The 20,197-nt window shown below is 42.6% G+C and overlaps 2 protein-coding genes across 3 annotated transcripts; one reads left to right on the forward strand and one right to left on the reverse strand.

Moving 5' to 3' along the window:
• Positions 1 to 1,391: 1,391 nt before the first annotated feature.
• On the forward strand, positions 1,392 to 9,206 carry LOC133574173 (uncharacterized). The gene is made up of 2 exons (XM_061926256.2): positions 1,392 to 1,837; positions 7,368 to 9,206. Exons 1-2 carry the CDS (start codon positions 1,654 to 1,656, stop codon positions 8,189 to 8,191), a joined length of 1,008 nt encoding a protein of 335 aa, XP_061782240.1. The 5' UTR covers positions 1,392 to 1,653; the 3' UTR covers positions 8,192 to 9,206.
• A 2,726-nt stretch (positions 9,207 to 11,932) lies between these two features.
• On the reverse strand, positions 11,933 to 20,049 carry LOC133574312 (uncharacterized). Of its 2 annotated transcripts, none has more exons than XM_061926459.2 (2): positions 18,607 to 18,722; positions 11,933 to 13,022 (listed from the first exon to the last, which is right to left on the reverse strand). In XM_061926459.2, exons 1-2 carry the CDS (start codon positions 18,674 to 18,676, stop codon positions 12,025 to 12,027), a joined length of 1,068 nt encoding a protein of 355 aa, XP_061782443.1. In that variant the 5' UTR covers positions 18,677 to 18,722; the 3' UTR covers positions 11,933 to 12,024. The 2 variants fall into 2 exon arrangements, with proteins under 2 accessions (XP_061782443.1, XP_061782442.1); XM_061926458.2 differs by lacking the exon at positions 18,607 to 18,722 and adding an exon at positions 19,667 to 20,049 and having other exon boundaries at positions 11,940 to 13,022.
• Positions 20,050 to 20,197: the final 148 nt, after the last annotated feature.

A 20,197-nucleotide genomic window follows, 5' to 3' on the forward strand; every position in this document is an offset into this window, starting at 1 on the left:
CAAAGCAATATATACATACTTTAAAAAGACTGGGTTAAATAAGATATCAGTGACGTGCGGTTTAGGTTCATGGCTGGTGAGGCACTGACTTCATCACAGTCAGATTTACAAACATATGAACCCTAAAGAGTATCTTATTCACCATTTGATTGGCAGCAGTTAACGGGTTATGTTTAAAAGCTCATACCAGCATTCTTACCTGCTTGGCACTCAGCATCAAAGGTTGGAATTGGGGGTTAAATCACCAAAAATGATTCCCGGGCGCGGCGCCGCTGCTGCCCATTGCTCCCCTCACCTCCCAGGGGGTGATCAAGGGGCTGGGTCAAATGCAGAGGACAAATTTCACCACACCTAGTGTGTGTGTGACAATCATTGGTACTTGAACTTAACTTTAACTTTACACATACAAACTGTAGCACACAAAAAAGCACAATTAATTAAAAAAACGTTATTATGGTCATACCTTTACTTATAAATTAAGTCCATGCGGTGCTCCTTCTGAACAAAAGCATCGATAACTTGTTTATAGAAGTCTTCCTTATCTTTCTTCAGTTTTAAAAGTCTCTCTGTCTCGATGGAGATCTTCCTTTAATTATTACCTCCTGCTTCGATTGAAAGTCCAGTTTAGAAAACTGTTTTATTTTAGATATGTAATCCTCCATGTTAAAAGTCCAGGCGAGATGAAAAAATAAATGATCGCTAACTGTTGCTGCTTGTTGTCACTCAGTCTACAGCCGAGTAGTCGCAAAAATGTTCCCTGGGATCACTAGCGCCCTCTACCACCATGAGGCGGGATTACTGCGAGCCTCAGCCAGTGCGTCTTCGCAGCCGTTTTATGATTGCTCAGCACAAGAAATACGTTACACACATGCAGTTGTTGACAAAATACACTGTACATTTAATACCTCAGCTAACTAAACTATGGAAATGTATAATATAATTCATATAGCAATACGATCTCACTGCACAGCAGGCCAGCAGTTAGCCGAGTCATTGCACAATCCATGGTGAGGCTCAACTGGCTGCTGATCACCGCAAGTCTCTTCTCAGTATTTGAACAGCAAATGTGAAAATTCAGCGATTTTGAATACAAATAATCTAAAACTGGTGAAGTTAAATGGAAAATAACTTTGTAGTATAATCACTGGATACATATAACAATTAAATTTTTTTTTTTTTTTTTTTTTTACATTTTTTTTTTCTTTCCATGATGGCACCTGCCTCACCTGCCTCCCCTGACTGCACGTCACTGTAAAATATATTTAGAGAAGGGTTCCACCTCGGTCCACACTCCATTTCAGAAAGTAGCGGTAATGCACCCCATAAGGTCACTTGCCAACCGCCATTAAACAAAATGAAGAAGAAGAAGAAGAACACATACAGCGCATGCGTTGGTTGCCATTTTAGACAACTATCTTACAGTACAGTTGACACGAAAATAAATAAAGTTAGCTAGTCGACGTGGTTATTGCATCGTTTGTTAAATTGTCGCCTTATATGTTGCGATTTTTTGTAAATTGTTGTTAAGACAAACCTGCCTCAGTTTACTCAGAAGCTACAGGCGAGCTTAGCTTGTTAGCTGCTAACAATAGAGACGCGGAAGTTTATCAACACATCCTCTATGCAAAGATCGAGTGTTGTGATTGTGTGAACATGTGTAAAGTACAAATGCTGAGAGCGTTGGTCAACCAGCGACTGACTTCGGCCGTAGAAGAAATATTTGTAGTGTTAGAAAGAATGATAGCAGAGTACGAGGAGGAGATTTCTCGAATAAAAGAGGAGAACGAGCGACTACTGGACGCTGTTTTCAAGCCTCGAATAGAGTCAAACAGATCAGGTTAGTCCTTCAATGCTTTCCATTTGTTCATCAACACTACTCCATTGTATGTTTTCCTCGTTGAAGTCTTTTTATTTGTGTACTCCAGGGCAGTGATTTTCAACCACTGTGCCGCGGCACTCTAGTGTGCCCTGAGATATTGTCTGGTGTGCCGTGGGAAATTATGCCACTTCACCTAATTGGTCCAAAAAATATTTTTTGCAAATCAATAATCATAATAATGTGTCGCTGTCTAGTGCCTGCGCTGTGTAGAGCTTGGCAATACCAATATGCAGAGCACAGCGAGAGACAGGTAAAAAGGTATGTAACGCTTAAACCAAAAATTAATACAAAAGGCAAGTCCCGCTAGGAAAAGGCACTGAAGCATAGGGATGGCTATGTAAAACAAAAGTAAAACTGAACTGGCTACAAAGTCAACAAAAACAGAATGCTGGACGACAGCAAAAACTTGCAGCGTGTGGAGCAAAGACGGCGTCCACAAAGCACATCCGTACATGACAATCAACAATGTCCCCACAAAGAAGGATAGCGTACGCACAACTTAAATAGTCTTGATTGCGAAAACAAAGCAGTTGCTGGCAATAGCACTCAAAGGAAGGCGTGAAGCTGCTACAGGAGAACAACAACAAAACAGGAAGGGTCACCAAAATAACAGCGCAAGACAGGAACTAAAGCACTACACACAGGAAACAACAACAAACTCAAAATAAGGCACGACAACCTGGTGGAGTTTCATTTTTTAACCTTTTCTGCTGGTAGTGTGCCTCCGTATTTTTTTAATGAAAAAAATGTGCCTTGGCTCAAAAAAGGTTGAAAAACTCTGCTCTAGGGGTTGGGAGATCGATCCCCATATCCCTCCTATCTCGTGTGGCGTTACGAGGGACGGCTCCAGGATTTTTTTCTCCACCGGGGCAAGGATCTGTCAAAAACTAAAACTATATGCTAGTTTTTATTGCAAAAAAAATACTTTTTTTTTAAGAGCTTTTTGCAAATTTCATGAAAATAATCGATTTTAGTCCCATGTTTTCAGTAAGTTAAGTTAAAGTACCAATGATTGTCACACACATCCTAGGTGTGGCAAAACTATTCTCTGCATTTGACCCATCCCCTTTGATCACCCCCTGGGAGGTGAGGAGAGCAGTGAGCAGCAGCGGTGGCCGCGCCTGGGAATATTTTTTGGTGATTTAACCCCAATTCTAACCCTTGATGCTGAGTCCCATTTTTATAGTCTTTGGTATGACTCGGCCAGGGTTTGAACTCATGACCTACCGATCTCAGGGCGGACACTCTAACCACAAGGCCACTGAGTTGTGGTGTAGAAATACATCAGAGATTTTGATTTTGCAGATGACATTGCAATACCATCCAATTCGTCGGCAGATGCAGAAACCCTTCTCCATGCTCTAGAGCAGTGGTCCCCAACCTTTTTTGCGCCACGGACCGGTTTAATGTAGGCATTATTTTTAGGGACCGGCTTTCCACTTGCGACAGATAAATACAGCAAAAATACGTGCATGAAAAATACAACTCACTATAACGCTGAATTAGTAAGAGCACTGGGCTTGTTTTTTTGCGATACGATTCAGATGGAAATCTTTCACATTTATATTTTATATGTTCATTAATGTGCTTTGTATCATGTCACAAAGTTATAACAAATATAACAAATTGCAACTTTTATTGTACATCTATATAAAAGTTAAAGTTAAAGTACCAATGATTGTCACACACACACTAGGTGTGGCGAAATTATTCTCTGCACTTGACCCATCACCCTTGATCACCCCCTGGGAGGTGAGGGGAGCAGTGGGCAGCAGCGGTGGCCGCGCCCGGGAATCATTTTTGGTGATTTTACCCCCAATTCCAACCCTTGATGCTGAGTGCCAAGCAGGGAGGTAATGGGTCCCATTTTTATAGTCTTTGGTATGACTCGGCCGGGGTTTGAACTCACAACCTACCGATCTCAGGACGGACACTCTAACCACTAGGCCACTGAGTAAAAGCTTGGCAAAAGTTAAGTCGGAGAAAATGCAGTCATTTATAAATTGTTTAATGTTTCTCTGCGGCCCGGTAGCAAATGTGTCACGGACCGGTACCGGTCCCCGGACCGGTGGTTAGGGACCACTGCTCTAGAGGATACCGCTAACTGCGTTGGTCTCCACTGCAACTCCTTGAAGACAGAATTTGTCTCGACCGAAACTGCTGTACAACTGTCCTCCAAATCTAGAGCCCCAAGTTGACGATTTTAAGTACCTCGGTTCCTGGATCATGGATTCCGGTAATGACTTCCGTACCAGGAAAGCCCAAGCCTGGAAAGCATGTAATAAAATGGACAGTATATGGCACTCCAACCTGCCCAGGGACCGGGGTGGACCTGTGCATCGGTTGAGGACATCTCTGCGCTGCTGACCTGTCTCCGCTCGGGATGGTCTGCTGCTGGCCCCACTAAGAACTGGACTCTCACTATTATGTTAGATCCACTATGGACTGGACTTTCACAATATTATGTCAGACCCACTCGACGTCCATTGCATCCGGTCTCCCACTGGGTTGTGAGTTTTTCCTTGCCCTTATGTGGGCTCTGTACCGCGGATGTCGTTGTGGCTTGTGCAGCCCTTTGAGACACTTGTGATTTAGTTCTATATAAATAAACATTGATTGAAGTCACTTAAGCTAGACCTCTTCAAGTCTGCCATCGAACCCATCCTCATGTACTGCTCCGAGACCTGGACCCTCAATGCGGGCCTTCACAAACGCCTTGACGGTTGCTATACCAACCTGCTTCGAGGGATTCAAGGCTTGTCGTGGCAGTCCCATCTCACCTTGGACAAAATACCTAGAGCAAGCACCCGACTGAGCCAACGTTGCGCACAGTTTGCTGGTCACTGCTTCTGTGCCAAGATGGAGCTGATATCACAGCTCCTCTTTTGGAAACAATCTACCAGGGGCCGCCTCACCTACCCCGAAGTAATCGCACACGACACTGGGATCCTTGTTTCAGAGCTGGGCTCTGCCATGGGTGACCCCGACTGCATTGAAGATGATTGATGATTCAGTAAGTTCAGTTATGACACACATTACAAGCATGTTCCATATCAGAATCAGAAGTACTTTATTAATCCCAGAGGAGAAATTAGGATTTTCAGCACAATCCCATTCAAGAGCAGACAAACATTACAGGGAGACAGAGCAGAGTTCTGCCCACATCATCCAATCATTTGTGGTACTTTGAACGTCTGCTAGTATCTTCCAAATGGTCGATGCACCAGGCTAATGCTTACTCCAATCAGCAGATGTCCTGTTATCATGATTTTGAATAGGAATAGATCTTCAACGTCCTCGACTGAAAGTGTCGCCAGGCAGGGGGCACTCTGCTTCTCCCAAGTGTCCGTCATGTGTCCAGCCACAACCGTTCCGTCAGGACAGACAGGTTCCCCCGAACCCGAGATCTTGTCAATTTTGTTGAGAGGCCAGTTCATCAATTCCGTTGTTTAGATATTGGAAAGCCGTGCAAAAAGAGGCTACCCGAAAGTTAAGACAAGATAAAACAAAGAAGCAAGCAAGAGAGATAAGGGGAAAGGGGATGGGAAAGTGTACGCCTTCGATGAGAGCCAGAGAGAAACTGGGAGACTTTTCAGATCTCTCCAAAGATGTTCAATCGGATTAAATACTGAGACCTGGCTGGGCTCCTCAAGGACATTTACAGAGTTGTCCTGAAGCCATTTCTTTGATATATTGGCTGTGTGCTTAGGGTCGTTGTCCTGTTTAAAGATGAACCGTCTTCCCAGTCAGAGTTGAAGAGCGCTTTGGAGCAGGTTTTCATCCAGGATGTCTCTGTACATTGCTTCATTCATCTTTCCCTTTATCTTGAATAGTCTCCGAGTTCTTGCTGCTAAAGATGGTGCTGGTCTGGTGATGAGCGGTGCCTGGTTTCCTCTTAAAATGACGCCTGGCATTCACGCCAAAGAGTTCAATCTTTATCTCATAATTCCAGAGAACTTTGTTCCTCATGGTCTGAGAGTCTTTTAGGTGCATTTTGGCAAACTCCAGGTGGGCTGCTATGTGCTTTTTACCAAGGAATGGCTTTCTTCTGGCCACTCTATCATACAGGCCCTATTGGTGGATTGCTGCAGCGATGGTTGTCCTTTTGGAAGGTTCTCCTCTTTCCACGGAGGAATGCTGTAGCTCTGGCCATCAGGTTTTTGGTCACCTCCCTGACTAGGGCCCTTTTCCGCTGATCGGTCAGTTTAGACGACCGGCCAGCTCTAGAAAGAGTCCTGGTGGTTCCAAACTTCTTCCATTTACAAATGATGGAGGCCACTGTGCTCATTGGAACCTTCAAGGCAGCTTTTCTGTACTCTTCCCCAGATGTGTGCCTCAAGACAATCCTAGGCCTACAGAAGATTCCTTCGACTTCATGCTTGATTTGTGCTCTGCCATCTGTGGGACCTTATATATAGACATGTGTGTGCCTTTCCGAATCATGTCCAATCAACTAAATTTACCACAGGTTGACTCCAATTAAGCTGTAGGAACATCTCAGGGATGATTTGTTGAAACAGGATGCATCTGAGCTCTCTTTTGGGCTTAATGGCAAAAGCTGTGACTACTTAAGTACATGTGATAACTGAGTTTTTAATTGTTTATACATTTGCAAAAATCCAAAAAACCTTTGTCTTATTGTCATCATGGGGTAGTGTGTGTAGAATTTTGAGGACACAAATACATTTATTCCATTTTGGTATAGGGCTGTAACATAAAACAATGTGGATAAAGTGAAACCCTGTGAATACTTTCCAGATGCACTGTAAAAGCTAGAGTTTATAAATGAGTTTTAGGGAGGAACTTAAATGCTTCTACTGAGGTAGTATCTCTAAATATTGCCAGCAGGGCATTCTGTACTAGAGCCCGAAAACCCCCCCACTCTGGAGGTCACTATTAAGCCAGCAGTTTTGGACCGGAAATTTTGGGACATGTGAACATGTAAAAATATGGCCCCCCCGTGCCCCAGTAGAATAGCCGTGCTATAAACACTTAAGATTTATAAAAACACAGTCCAGATTTGAGAAGTCCAGGTATAGTGGTTTTGGATTTGGACCTAGGGTAATGTGGTCTAAATGCTGAAAAAAAGGTTAAATGTAAAAAAATATATATTTACAATAATACAATAACGGTTTCACAAATTACAAACACAATATTTTTTTGAATCTTCAGGGTCTGTGGGGTAATAGAGTCCAGATTTGAGAGGTCCAGGTACAGTGTTTTTTTATTCTGGACCTGCTGTGGTCTCAGATACTGTAGCTCAAATATTTCACAAACAATACACTTTGTTATAATGCATCTTTACAAAACATTTATAGTGTTATGTTGTTCTTTGTCATCGTTTTGCACTAGTAACTGTTCAATGATCAGTCTGGTATCTATGATCAGTATCGAAGGTTGTGAAGTGAAAGCTAACTTCAGCCCCGTTTAACAATCTTAGTTACTTACCGTTTTCCAAAGCAATTGTTTGTCTTCTTGTGTCCTGCAGACGCCAGCGAAGATAATGTTCCCCCTGAGCAGCAGGAGTGGAGTTTCAGGATGGAGCAAGAGTGGCCGGAGCCCCTTCAGATTAAAGAAGAAGAGGAGGATCACGGCATCAATCAGGAAGGGGAGCATTTGAAAGGACTGGAGGAGTTCCCAGTGATTCATGACCTTGTAAAAAGTGAAATTAACGAAGACAAAGGTCAAATTAAAGACCCAAGCAGCAGCTCAACTCAACACATGGCATCCGAAGCGGATGGCGACCACTTTGGAGCATCACAAGCAGACAACCTCTTAGCTCCACTATCAGATAGTGACGACACAACGTCACACTCTGCTGACACTGATGATGATGACGACGACTCAGCAGATAAGACATGTCACACTAGCAACACACATTTCGAATGCTCTCACTGTGACAAAACCTATGGTAAAAAGGGTAATCTGAAAAGACATATGATATGTCACACTGGAGAGAAACATTTTCCGTGCTCAGTCTGTGGTAAAAGATTTTTTCATAAATCCCATTTAAAAGAACACACAAGAATACACACTGGAGAAAAACCTTTTCCTTGCTCTGTTTGTGGTAAAAGATTTACTAAAAAACACGGTTTAAAGAGACATACAAGAACACACACTGGAGAAAAACCTTTTCCTTGCTCGGTGTGTGGCAAAAGATTTACTAAAAAAGATGGTTTAACGAGACACACACGAACACACACTGGAGAGGAACCTTTCTCCTGCTTAGTTTGTGGTCAAAGGTTTTCTCAGAAGATAACTTTGATTGGACACATAAGAACACACACTGGAGAATATCCACTGAATGCGTAACGGCAACAAAACGCGGTCTACCAATCCCTTACCGCCGTTTTGTTGCAGCTCCGCCCTGCCGTGAAATAGCGTGGACTTTTGACGAGATCTCGCAAATCCGCACCTAATCACGTGATAAGGGAAGTTGTACTAAAGCGAACCACAAACAATTTATTCTGTCTTTCCAGAGGAGCGAAAGCAAATAAACTCAGTCCTGCTATTTGAGATACGTAATGGCTACTGAACGGCAACACCACGGATCGTCCATCAATACCCACAGGCAGTCTGTGACGGTATTGGCTTAACTTGACTCGTAGAAAAGACGACCGTTTCTCATTGCAGAATAGAAGACAACTTTATTTATTTTTTAGCAAGCAACAACACAACACTAACATCATCCATCCCAGATCCCAATCAACGCTCGCTAACCACTCCCCTGCTTCCCTGCCCCCTGTATCAGCTTGTATTTGACACAGGCTCCCATTTAGATGCCTGTGATAAATATTCATAATTTTGGACCTCCAGAATCAGCATATCCTCATCCATTGGTGTCAAAAAGGTGAAATTATGTCTGAAAACCTTTGACAAGTTGACTTTATGTCTGTCCCGACATGTTGAAGTGTAAAATACGATCCGCCTTGAAAATGGTGTATTTTATTTTGAAAGTAAACTGGATAATTTGTTTTGTGTTTTTGCATGACTTCTTGTCCAACACAAGCAGATTTTAGCCAAATTGAACCACCGTGTTGCGGCGACCGGCAAATATAGAAGCTTTGACACATTGACTTGAATCAAATAGGGCAGAGTCTGCCGTCTTGGCGGCGCAGTTCCGCCGCCATACCGGATCCAGTGAAAATCCAGGGTGAAACTTTTTTAGGACACTTTCTGCACAATAAGGGAACTACAAGTAGACAAGACAGTATTACTCTATTAAAAACAACAGTGTTCTTCAAGGTGAACTTAAAGGTTTTGTAGATCAAGATGTTAAGCTTACAAAGGTAGTTTTTACAGTAAGTAACTTCTGCAATAAACTTCTTCCTGCAAAATTCATGTTTCGTCAAGTTCTTAATTACTGCAAAATCGTACATTCATTCCTGGGTGTACAACTAACCTGTGGTTCATTCCTGTGTTCCGAACCTTTGAACTAAATTCCAGGTAAGGGCCAATAGCCTACATGGCAGCTGTTCACAATCCCACCAGATTGTAGCACCTTGCTGAAGTAAAGTGGACCACTGGACAAAGACAATGAGAAACCAGGCCGATCTCCTCGCTGTACCATCTTAAGTGAGACCACCTCCAGGCTCCCAACACTTTAAGATGGAGAGCAGACAACCTCTCATGAAACGGTAATTAAATAGTTGTGTATATATTTGGTTATTATCACACTAAACGCTCTTTGCCGTGACTGTAACCTTCTGCGGTTATGTCACAAAAAAGCTAAGAAAAGCCAAACACATCTGCTCACACATGTTCATATGTCCCGTTTATAATCTGCGTTACAAAAACCCTGGCTTATTCGTGACCCCCTAAGCCCTAAAAAGTCTTCAGGCTCTGGAGCGTTTTCTTTTCAGCCTCCAGTACTTTGGAATGCCCTAACGGCAATATTTAGAGATACTACCTCTGTAGAAGAGTTTAATTCCCTCCTTAAAACTAATTTACAAACTCTAGCTTTTAGATGGACCCCTTTTTTAGACCAGCTGTTGTTGTCCCGTTTTTCTCCGGGAGAGAATACCAGGTGGCCATGGATAATTTTTGGAGATGTACCAGTCTTAATGCACCTGACCCGAGTTTTCACCTGCGATGGACAACTCTTCCATGCACAGCTGTGAACGTCCCTGTGTAGCTGTCCTGGCCGAGCCCGGAAGTAAATCCCTCTATGGATAAATTGGCTTCCCGATGGACTGGACTCCTACATTATCTATTAATGTAACAATTCAATAATTAGATCCACTCCACATCCATACAGCCAATCACTCTGGAAGGGGGTTCCCACATCTGCAGTCCCTTCTCAAGGTTTCTTCTTTTCTCCAGCTGAGGTCTTTAGAGTGTTTCCTTGACCAGATGTGGGTTTGGATAAGGGGATGTCTGTGATTTTGTACAGCCATTTAAGACACTTGTGATTAAGAGCTATACGTTTTGATAGAATAGTAAAAAGTATATGTACACACACGTACGACATTGTCACACATTTACATGATGAATTCTTAAGAATTGGGATACTGTCACGCCACAACCACTAGTAAGTCTTAAAGGGGAACATTATCACAATTTCAGAAGGGTTAAAACCAGTAAAAATCAGTTCCCAGTGGCTTATTTTATTTTTCGAAGTTTTTTTCAAAATTTTACCCATCACGCAATATCCCTAAAAAGAGCTTCAAAGTGCCTGATTTTAATCATCGTTATGAGGTGGCGACTTGTCCAGGGTGTACCCCGCCTTCCGCCCGATTGTATCTGAGATAGGCTCCAGCGCCCCCCGCGACCCCGAAGGGAATAAGCGGTAGAAAATGGATGGATGGATATATACACCCGTCCATTTTGCTGTGACGTCACACAGTGATGCCAATACAAACAAACATGGCGGAAATAACAGCAAGGTATAGCGACATTAGCTCGGATTCAGACACGGATTTCAGCGGCTTAACACTGTCTGATAAGATAATTACTAACAACTATGAACTAGGTTTACAGCATATGAAATACATTTGGCAACAACATGCACTTTGAGAGTGCGGACAGCCCATTTCAGGCGCGCTAAGAACATATATTTTTCCACGATTTCAGCACTCAGGTTAACCATACCTAAATAGACACAAAATACTGCATTACACAAGACTACCGGAATGTACTCGAATGATTGAAAAAAATAAATGTTTTTAAGCTAAATTATTGGTAAACACAGTTTATGTATAATAATTTACGTAAAACCGCAAGTAATGAATAAAGTTTTCATCAATTAATATATTCTGTAGACATACCCTCATCCGCTCTCTTTTCCTGAAAGCTGATCTGTCCGGTTTTGGAGTTGATGTCAGCAGGCCAGGGAAGCTAGGGTCGATATTCTTCTCTTGATCATCTTCGGTGGCATAATGGACGGTGTGAGCTAAGACATCCAGGGGGTTTAGCTCGCTTGTCTGCGGGAACAAACTGCCGCCATTGCCTGCCGTGCTACCGAGGTCCGTTAACCCTGAATAGCTCACACACTCCGGCAGATTCAATGGGGGTCTGGCGGCAGATTTCTTTGACTTTATCGTTGGAAATGCATCTGCTTTGAGTGGTGTCGCAGGATATCCACACATTCTTGCCATCTCTGTCGTAGCATAGCTTTCGTCGGTAAAGTGTGCGGAACAAAACGACTCACCATTTCGTCGGCTTTCCCCACACCCTCGTATTTTGAACAAATTTCGTCCAATTTCTTGCCACTTTCGCATCTTTGGGCCACTGGTGCAACTTGAATCCGTCCCTGTTTGTGTTGTTACACCCTCCGACAACACACCGACGAAAGTGAGAAAATGGTGGATTGCTTCCCGATGTGACGTCACGTTGTGACGTCATCGCTCCGAGAGCGAATAATAGAAAGGCGTTTAATTCGCCAAAATTCACCCATTTAGAGTTCGGAAATCGGTTAAAAAAATATATGGTCTTTTTTCTGCAACATCAAGGTATATATTGACGCTTACATAGGTCTGGTGATAATGTTCCCCTTTAACTTTCCAGCAACTAGTTTAGAATAACACACAATACTTTCACATGAACCAACAAGTTATTTTATTGCATTTTGAATGCATACACACAACAATGTCACATGACGTTATGTTTGATGTTGTTGGAAAGGCAATCAAAGTCTTGAGTTCATTTCAAGTCCTGCTGCTGTTCTCACCAGCACACTTGTGTTTGTTAACCTGATACTTATAAGAGAAGCTCTCATCACACACACTGCAACTCAACACTTTCTCCCCAGTGTGTCTTCTTGTGTGTGCCATCAAATTTGTATTCCGAGTAAATCTTTTCCCGCAGACCGAACAGGGAAAAGGCTTCTCACCCGTGTGCACTCGGATGTGTGTTTTTAAACTTTGACTTTGAGAAAATCTTTGACCACACACCGAGCAACTAAATGGTTTTTCTCCGGTGTGTCCTCTCATGTGTCGAACCAACGCTGAGCTTTGACGGAAATCTTTGTTGCAGATTGAGCAGGAAAATGGTTTCTGCCCAGTGTGTGTTTTCATGTGACTTGTTAATTGTGTCTTATAGGTAAAACTTTTCCCACAAACCGAGCAGATAAAAGGTTTTTCACCAGTGTGTATTCGTGTGTGGTTAACCAGCGCTGAGACATCATGAAAACCTTTGTTGCAGATTGAGCAGGAGTATGGTTTTTCCCCAGTGTGCGTTCTTATGTGTCTTGTCAGGTAATCCTGTCGAGAGAATCTTTTGTTGCAGACTAAGCAAGCAAAAGGTTTTTCTCCAGTGTGCCTTCTCATGTGTCTTATCAAAAAGGCCTTGGCACTAAAAGTTTTGTCACACTGAGAACATTCCCAATGTGTGTTGTCAGTGTGACAAGTCATATCATCTGTAGAGTCTTCATCATCAGTGTCAGCGGAGTGTGACGTTGTGTCATCACTATCTGATAGTGGAGCTAAGCGGTTGTCTGCTTGTGATGCACCACACTGGTCTCCCTCAGCTTCTTTGTCTTCACTCTTCACAATGACACCAATCACTGGAAACTCCTCCAGTCCTTCGAGTCGCTCTCCCTCCTGACTGATGCTGTGCTCCTCCTCTTCCTCTTTAATGTGGCGGGGCTTTGGCTCATCCTGCTCCACCGTGGAGCTACACTCCTGCTGATGTTCTTCACGGACGTCTGTAGAACACAAGAAGACAAGCACATGCTTTAGAAAAACAGTATGTAACTAAAACTGTTAAGAGACAATGTAAGTATTTTAGGGATGCACAATATATGTTTTGAAGCCGATACAATACAGATAAAATTCCGCTTTTAGAGACTGATATCTTATTAATATCTAATTTTTTTTTTAAATTTAGATTTAGTTTGTGTACACATTTTTTGAGGCTGGCTTTTTAAACGCCATTGTAGCTAGGAATGGGTCACCTTCACATACAGTTCCAATTTCTGGTCCCTGCCAATCAATATTGATACTCAAAAGTACCAATTTTCAGTACTTTTGTGTGTGCTGATGTGGTAATAAATGTTGATTTGTAAAATAATACAAATTATTTTATTTGTGTAATATTTATTACTCAGACAATCATGATAACTTTGTTGCCTAGTTGTTATATCATGTTTTCTTAGACTATTTTGCAAGTATGCATTCATTTTATTTGTCCTAGTGTAGCCATAGTCAGGAAGTAGTCTTTGCCATTTAGTTGAATGTGCCATTCTTGTCTTTTGTCGAGCCCTTACTGTAAGTATGTATGTTTGTAACATCCCTAATGCTAATCCAGTCGGGATGTTTCGAACATGGTTTTATGATGCTGATTCCGACACCGATCATCCATGAGTGACAACGACTGATGCCAATCACATGTATTAACTATACTTCTTTAAATATTATTGGTGCATGAGTTCTATTGTCAGTTTAATAATATCAACACAATATTTACAGTAATTCCTTATTTTATTTCTCCGTGTGTAATATGTTCAGCCTCATTCTCCAGTGATTTTATATATATATATATATATATATATATATATATATATATATATATATATATATATATATATATATATATATATATATATATATATATATATATAGAGGAGTCGTAGTACGAGTTATGAGACCACTGTCTTGTAGTCCACATAAAATGTTATGGTGGTTCTTTGGTCAAAATGTTGCATGAAAAGGATTTACAGACTCTCTTCAGGATACATCATTTTGTGGGCGGTCTTTTTTGTGCCTCCACTTTGACTGTGTTTTCTCCCCGCCAGCTATGCTGTAGTTGTTAACGCTTCCATATGGAGTCTACTGATAGATATAAGTTAGAACTATACGCTACATTGTTTAAGACATTGCATCAATGGAGGACGTATATGCATGTACAAGCTAGTCTGCCCCACAACAAGGTGATAAAGAAAAAAAGGAACTTGATTACAACATACGACTACAATGGTGGTCTTGCGCAAAGCTCTTCTGGTATAACTTTACCATATACAGAGATATCCGCTGATGACCTCGAAGGGAATAAGCGGTAGAAAATGGATGGATGGATGGACATCAATTGGAAAAACGTCACAAATGGGTAAAATTCCAAACGGGTCATTTGGAGGAAGTACGAAGGAAGGCAAATTGTTTCATAAATATCTCCGCCATGCCTAAATCATTATCAGTGGCCTAGTGGTTAGAGTGTCCGCCCTGAGATCGGTAGGTTGTGAGTTCAAACCCCGGCCGAGTCATACCAAAGACTATAAAAATGGGACCCATTACCTCCCTGCTTGGCACTCAGCATCAAGGGTTGGAATTGGGGGTTAAATCACCAAAAATGATTCCCCGGCGCGGCCACCGCTGCTGCCTACTGCTCCCCTCACCTCCCAGGGGGTGATCAAGAGTGATGGGTCAAATGCAGAGAATCATTTTGCCACACCTAGTGTGTGTGTGACAATCATTGGTACTTTAACTTTTAACTTAAAATAATATCTAGAGACAGTCTGCTAGAATACGCCTGTTTGCCTGCCAAGTGCTTGAGCCGGTGCAACTGGACGTGATGTCATGTGCCACGATAGTATCGCAATATGGTACCATTGCGCTTTACGTGAAACAGTGTCTGTTAGTATTTGCTCGTTACCTATTAAAGTACTGATTTTGGTACTCAACGCTAGTGGTAGTTATGCTGCCGTTTCAGGCGGCTGATAAGGTTTGGTGTGTTGAAGCCAGAAGTGTTTTTTTTAACCTCCTTGTGGAATGTTTGCAGAACATTTGGTGCAAACAGTATGCATGAATGTCTTCCTCTGAAACAGTAAGGAAATCCCACCGGATCAATGCCATGTTTGCAGTGCTTCTTAAATAGTGGGGTGGGGGCGTGAGAGGCCATAGCGTAATAGCATTTATTTTGTCACAAACAGATAGATAAAAACATGCACCTGGGGATAGGTTGATTGGCAACACTAAATTGGCCCTAGTGTGTGAATGTGAGTGTGAATGTTGTCTGTCTATCTGTGTTGGCCCTGTGATGAGGTGGCCACTTGTCCAGGGTGTACCCCGCCTTCCGCCCGAATGAGGCTGAGATAGGCTCCAGCACCCCCCGCGACCCCGAACGGGACAAGCGGTAGAAAATGGATGGATGGACAGATAGATACATGAATAAACATTCACTTTGGGGGCGGGGGCGTGAAAACAATTGTCTCCTAAAAATTGTAACTGTGAGCATAGTTCCAAACAGACCATTTAATGCGTCCATCCATTTTCTACCGCTTGTCCCTTTCGGGGTCGCGGGGGGTGCTGGAGCCTATCTCAGCTGCATTCAAGCGGAAGGCGGGGTACCATTTAATGCAGTGCTTCTTAAATAGTGGGGTGGGCGCTGGTGACAACCCTTATTCAACCCTTTTTTGATTACGCATGCACCTCCTGGTACCCCAGCACCTCCAAAACCCTCAAATCTAGACTCCAAACATCCCAGAACAAGCTAGTCAGGTTACTTCTCGACCTCCACCCCAGATCACACCTCACTCCTACCCACTTCTCCAAAGTGGGCTGGCTCAGGGTGGAGGACAGAGTAAAACAACTTGCACTGAGCCTAGTCTATAAAATTCGCTATACCTCCCTGATACCGAAGTACATGTCAAACTACTTCTAGAACGTAAATGACCGCCAGAACCACAACACCAGGGGGAGCTCCACAAACCACGTCAAACCCAGATTCCGATCTAACAAAGGTCTTAACTCATTCTCCTTCTATGCCACATCAATATGGAATGCACTCCCAACAGGTGTAAAAGAAAGTGCATCTGTATCCTCCTTCAAAACCACACTAAAAGAACACCTCCAGGCAACTACAACCCTAGACTAACACCCTCCCCCCACCACATCCCACCTCCCCGGATTGTAAATAATTAAATGTATATATTTGTTCTTATGCTTTCTGAGCTCACTATGTTCACTGCTCGCTGTACATATCCTACCAAGTGAGACCTACACTGTTACAATGTCTATTTCTCAGATTATATAATTGTTGATGACTGAAGTACTGATAGCAACCAAACCTAACCCCCCCGCCCCAACCCCCTCCACGTCCCACCCCCCGGATTGTAAATAATGTCAATAATTAAATGTATATACTCCATACTTGCCAACCTTGAGACCTCCGATTTCGGGAGGTGGGGGGCGGGGGCGGGGCGGGGCGTGGTTAAGAGGGGAGGAGTATATTTACAGCTAGGATTCACCAAGTCAAGTATTTCATATATATATATATATATATATATATACATATATATATATATATATATAATATATATATATATATATATAAGAAATACTAAGTCAAGTATTTCATATATATATATATATATATATATATATATATATATATATATATATATATATATATATATATATATATGGGGGCTTCACGGTGGCAGAGGGGTTAGTGCATCTGCCTCACAATACGAAGGTCCTGAGTAGTCTTGGGTTCATCTTTCTGTGTGGAGTTTGCATGTTCTCCCCGTGACTGCGTGGGTTCCCTCCGGGTACTCCGGCTTCCTCCCACCTCCAAAGACATGCACCTGGGGATAAGTTGATTGGCAACACTAAATTGGCCCTAGTGTGTGAATGTGAGTGTGAATGTTGTTTGTCTATCTGTGTTGGCCCTGCGATGAGGTGGCGACTTGTCCAGGGTGTACCCCGCCTTCCGCCCGATTGTAGCTGAGAGAGGCTCCAGCGCCCCCCGCGACCCCAAAGGGAATAAGCGGTAGAAAATGGATGGATGGATGGATATATATATATATATATATATATAAATAAAAGAAATACTTGAATTTCAGTGTTCATTTATTTACACATATACACACACATAACACTCATCTACTCATTGTTGAGTTAAGGGTTGAATTGTCCATCCTTGTTCTATTTGTCACTATTTTTCTAACCATGCTGAACACCCTCACTGATGATGCATTGCTGTGTGGCACGCACAATAAGCTTTCATCAAATGCACTAGATGGCAGTATTGTACTGTTTAAGAGTGTTACAACATTGCTGTTTACGGCAGACAAACTGCCTTACGGTAGACGAAATGCTGTTGTTGTGTGTTGTTGCCGCGCTGGGAGGACGTTAATGAAACTGTCTAACAATAAACCCACATAAGAAACCAAGAACTCGTCCTCCATCATTCTACAGTTATAACGTGGTTGGGCAGGTACGCTTTTTATATTGTGTGCCTGAATTTCGGGAGATTTTCGGGAGAAAATTTGTCCCGGGAGGTTTTCGGGAGAGGCGCTGAATTTCGGGAGTCTCGGCAAGAATTGGCAAGTATGATATACTCTGATGATTAACTTGAGTGATCACTGTATTATGCTGATAGTATATATTTGTGTAATGAATTGATTAACGCAGACCCCGACTTAAACAAGTTGAAAAACTTATTCGGGTGTTACCATTTAGTGGTCAATTGTACGGAATATGTACAAGTTTCAATCAATCAATCAATCAAACAGGAGTCTTAGGGGGCAATTGCGATATAGCATCTTTAGTCTTAGTATAACTATCTTCACACATACAGCTACAAAATAAACATTAACTTCGGAGAGTGGGGGCGTGAAAAACATTCTATCCCTACGTTGGGGGGCATGACAGTGAGCTTAGGGGAAATTTACAGCATGAGCCGGAGAAAAGGAGCGCTTGACTTGTTCATCCTCGCCCCCCCTACACCACAGTATGGGTCACCTCGCCTCATGGTGGAGCGTTTTTAAATCAGTTATCAGGGCTATTGTTAAAGGCCTACTGAAACCCACTACTACCGACCACGCAGTCTGATAGTTTATATATCCATGATGAAATCTTAACATTGCAACACATGCCAATACGGCCGGGTTAGCTTACTGAAGTGCAATTTTAAATTTTGCGCGAAATATCCTGCTGAAAACGTCTCGGTATGATGACGCCTGCGCGTGACGTCACGGATTGTAGAGGACATTTTGGGACAGCATGGTGGCCAGCTATTAAGTCGTCTGTTTTCATCGCAAAATTCCACGGTATTTTGGACATCTGTGTTAGTGAATCTTTTGCAATTTGTTCAATGAACAATGGAGACAGCAAAGAAGAAAGCTGTAGGTGGGAAGCGGTGTATTGCGGCAGGTGTTGTGCCGGATACTGCACCCCCGCCGTAGAATGCACCCCCTGACACAGCCGGTGTTTCATTGTTTACATTCCCGGAAAATGACAGTCAAGCTTTACCATTGGCCTGTAGAGAACTGGAACAACAGAGACTCTTACCAGGAGGACTTTGAGTTGGATGCGCAGACGCGGTACCGTGAGTACACATGCAGCTGCGGCTTCCAAACATTTGATCGCTTGCCCGTACGTGCGTGCCGCTATGTGCATGTCACGTACGTAACTTTGGGGACTTTGGGGAAATATATGTGCTGTATGAACTTTGGGGAGGTGAACGGTACTTTGGGCTGTGGGATTGAGTGTGTTGTGCAGGTGTTTGAGTTGTATTGGCGGGTTATATGGACAGGAGGGGGAGGTGTTTGTTATGCGGGATTAATTTGTGGCATATTAAATATAAGCCTGGTTGTGTTGTGGCTAACAGAGTATATATACTGTATGTCTTGTGTTTATTTACTGTTTTAGTCATTCCCAGCTAAATATCAGGTCCCACCCGCCTCTCACAGCATCTTCCCTATCTGAATCGCTCCCACTGCCCTCTAGTCCTTCACTCTCACTTTCCTCATCCACGAATCTTTCATCCTCGCTCAAATTAATGGGGAAATCGTCGCTTTCTCGGTCCGAATCGCTCTCACTGCTGGTGGCCATGATTGTAAACAATGTGCAGATGTGAGGAGCTCCACAACCTGTGACGTCACGCGCATATCGTCTGCTACTTCCAGTACATGCAAGGCTTTTTTATCAGCGACCAAAAGTTGCGAACTTTATCGTCGATGTTCTCTACTAAATCCTTTCAGCAAAAATATGGCAATATCGCGAAATGATCAAGTATGACACATAGAATGGACCTGCTATCCCCGTTTAAATAAGAAAATCGCATTTTAGTAGGCCTTTAATGTAACCAGCTGTGTCGTGATGACGTCATCATTCCACCTGACAATAACCAGTCCGATATATTTATCGTGCTCCCCTGTATATTTTTAACAGAGTGTTCACACAATGGTGAGTTTGTATTCTACTGTGTGTTGTGCTACCATACAAATAACGTTGATGACGATTAAGAGACGCTGAGATCCAGGATTTGTACGTATGATAGAATATACAGCGTAGCAAAATGATGAAATATGAAGTTAGTAAACATGTGAAAATATGACTTCCACTTAACCTGCTCCGTGTAATGTTGGATGTTTCTTTAAAAAGGCGTCCAGGAGTTGACGTTGTCGCTCGTTCTCCTCTTTTGTTGGAGAAAGTTGTTCCTCGTACTCGGCTATCGTTTTTTCGCACATTTTTCCACACGATCACAACACTTCTTTGCTGAGCTATATGTTGATCACTTCCGCGTCTTGTTAGCAGCTAACAAGCTAAACTAGCCTGAGGAGCGTCAATCGCTCAGATTAATGTATCCCGATACAAACAATTACAACAATTGACTCTATTACACGGTCTATTTGTGAACGTCCACGCACGGATTAAGAACACAGAACAATAATGTATTTTCCGTCAAACGCCATCTTGCTTTTTTCATTTTTTTTGCTCTGACATGCCTCATCGGTGTTGCCAGGTGCAAAATGACAAGTTATCGTACCGGACCTTACATTCTGCTATATAAAGAGAAATTATTCGACTTGACGTTGCTCGGGACCATCTGTTACAGCAAAAAAAAATACTATAGACCGTGTACAGTACAGCTTAATGT

The sequence above is a fragment of the Nerophis lumbriciformis genome, linkage group LG31 (assembly GCF_033978685.3).
Source record: "Nerophis lumbriciformis linkage group LG31, RoL_Nlum_v2.1, whole genome shotgun sequence".
In the NCBI taxonomy this organism is placed as follows: Eukaryota; Metazoa; Chordata; class Actinopteri; order Syngnathiformes; family Syngnathidae; genus Nerophis; species Nerophis lumbriciformis.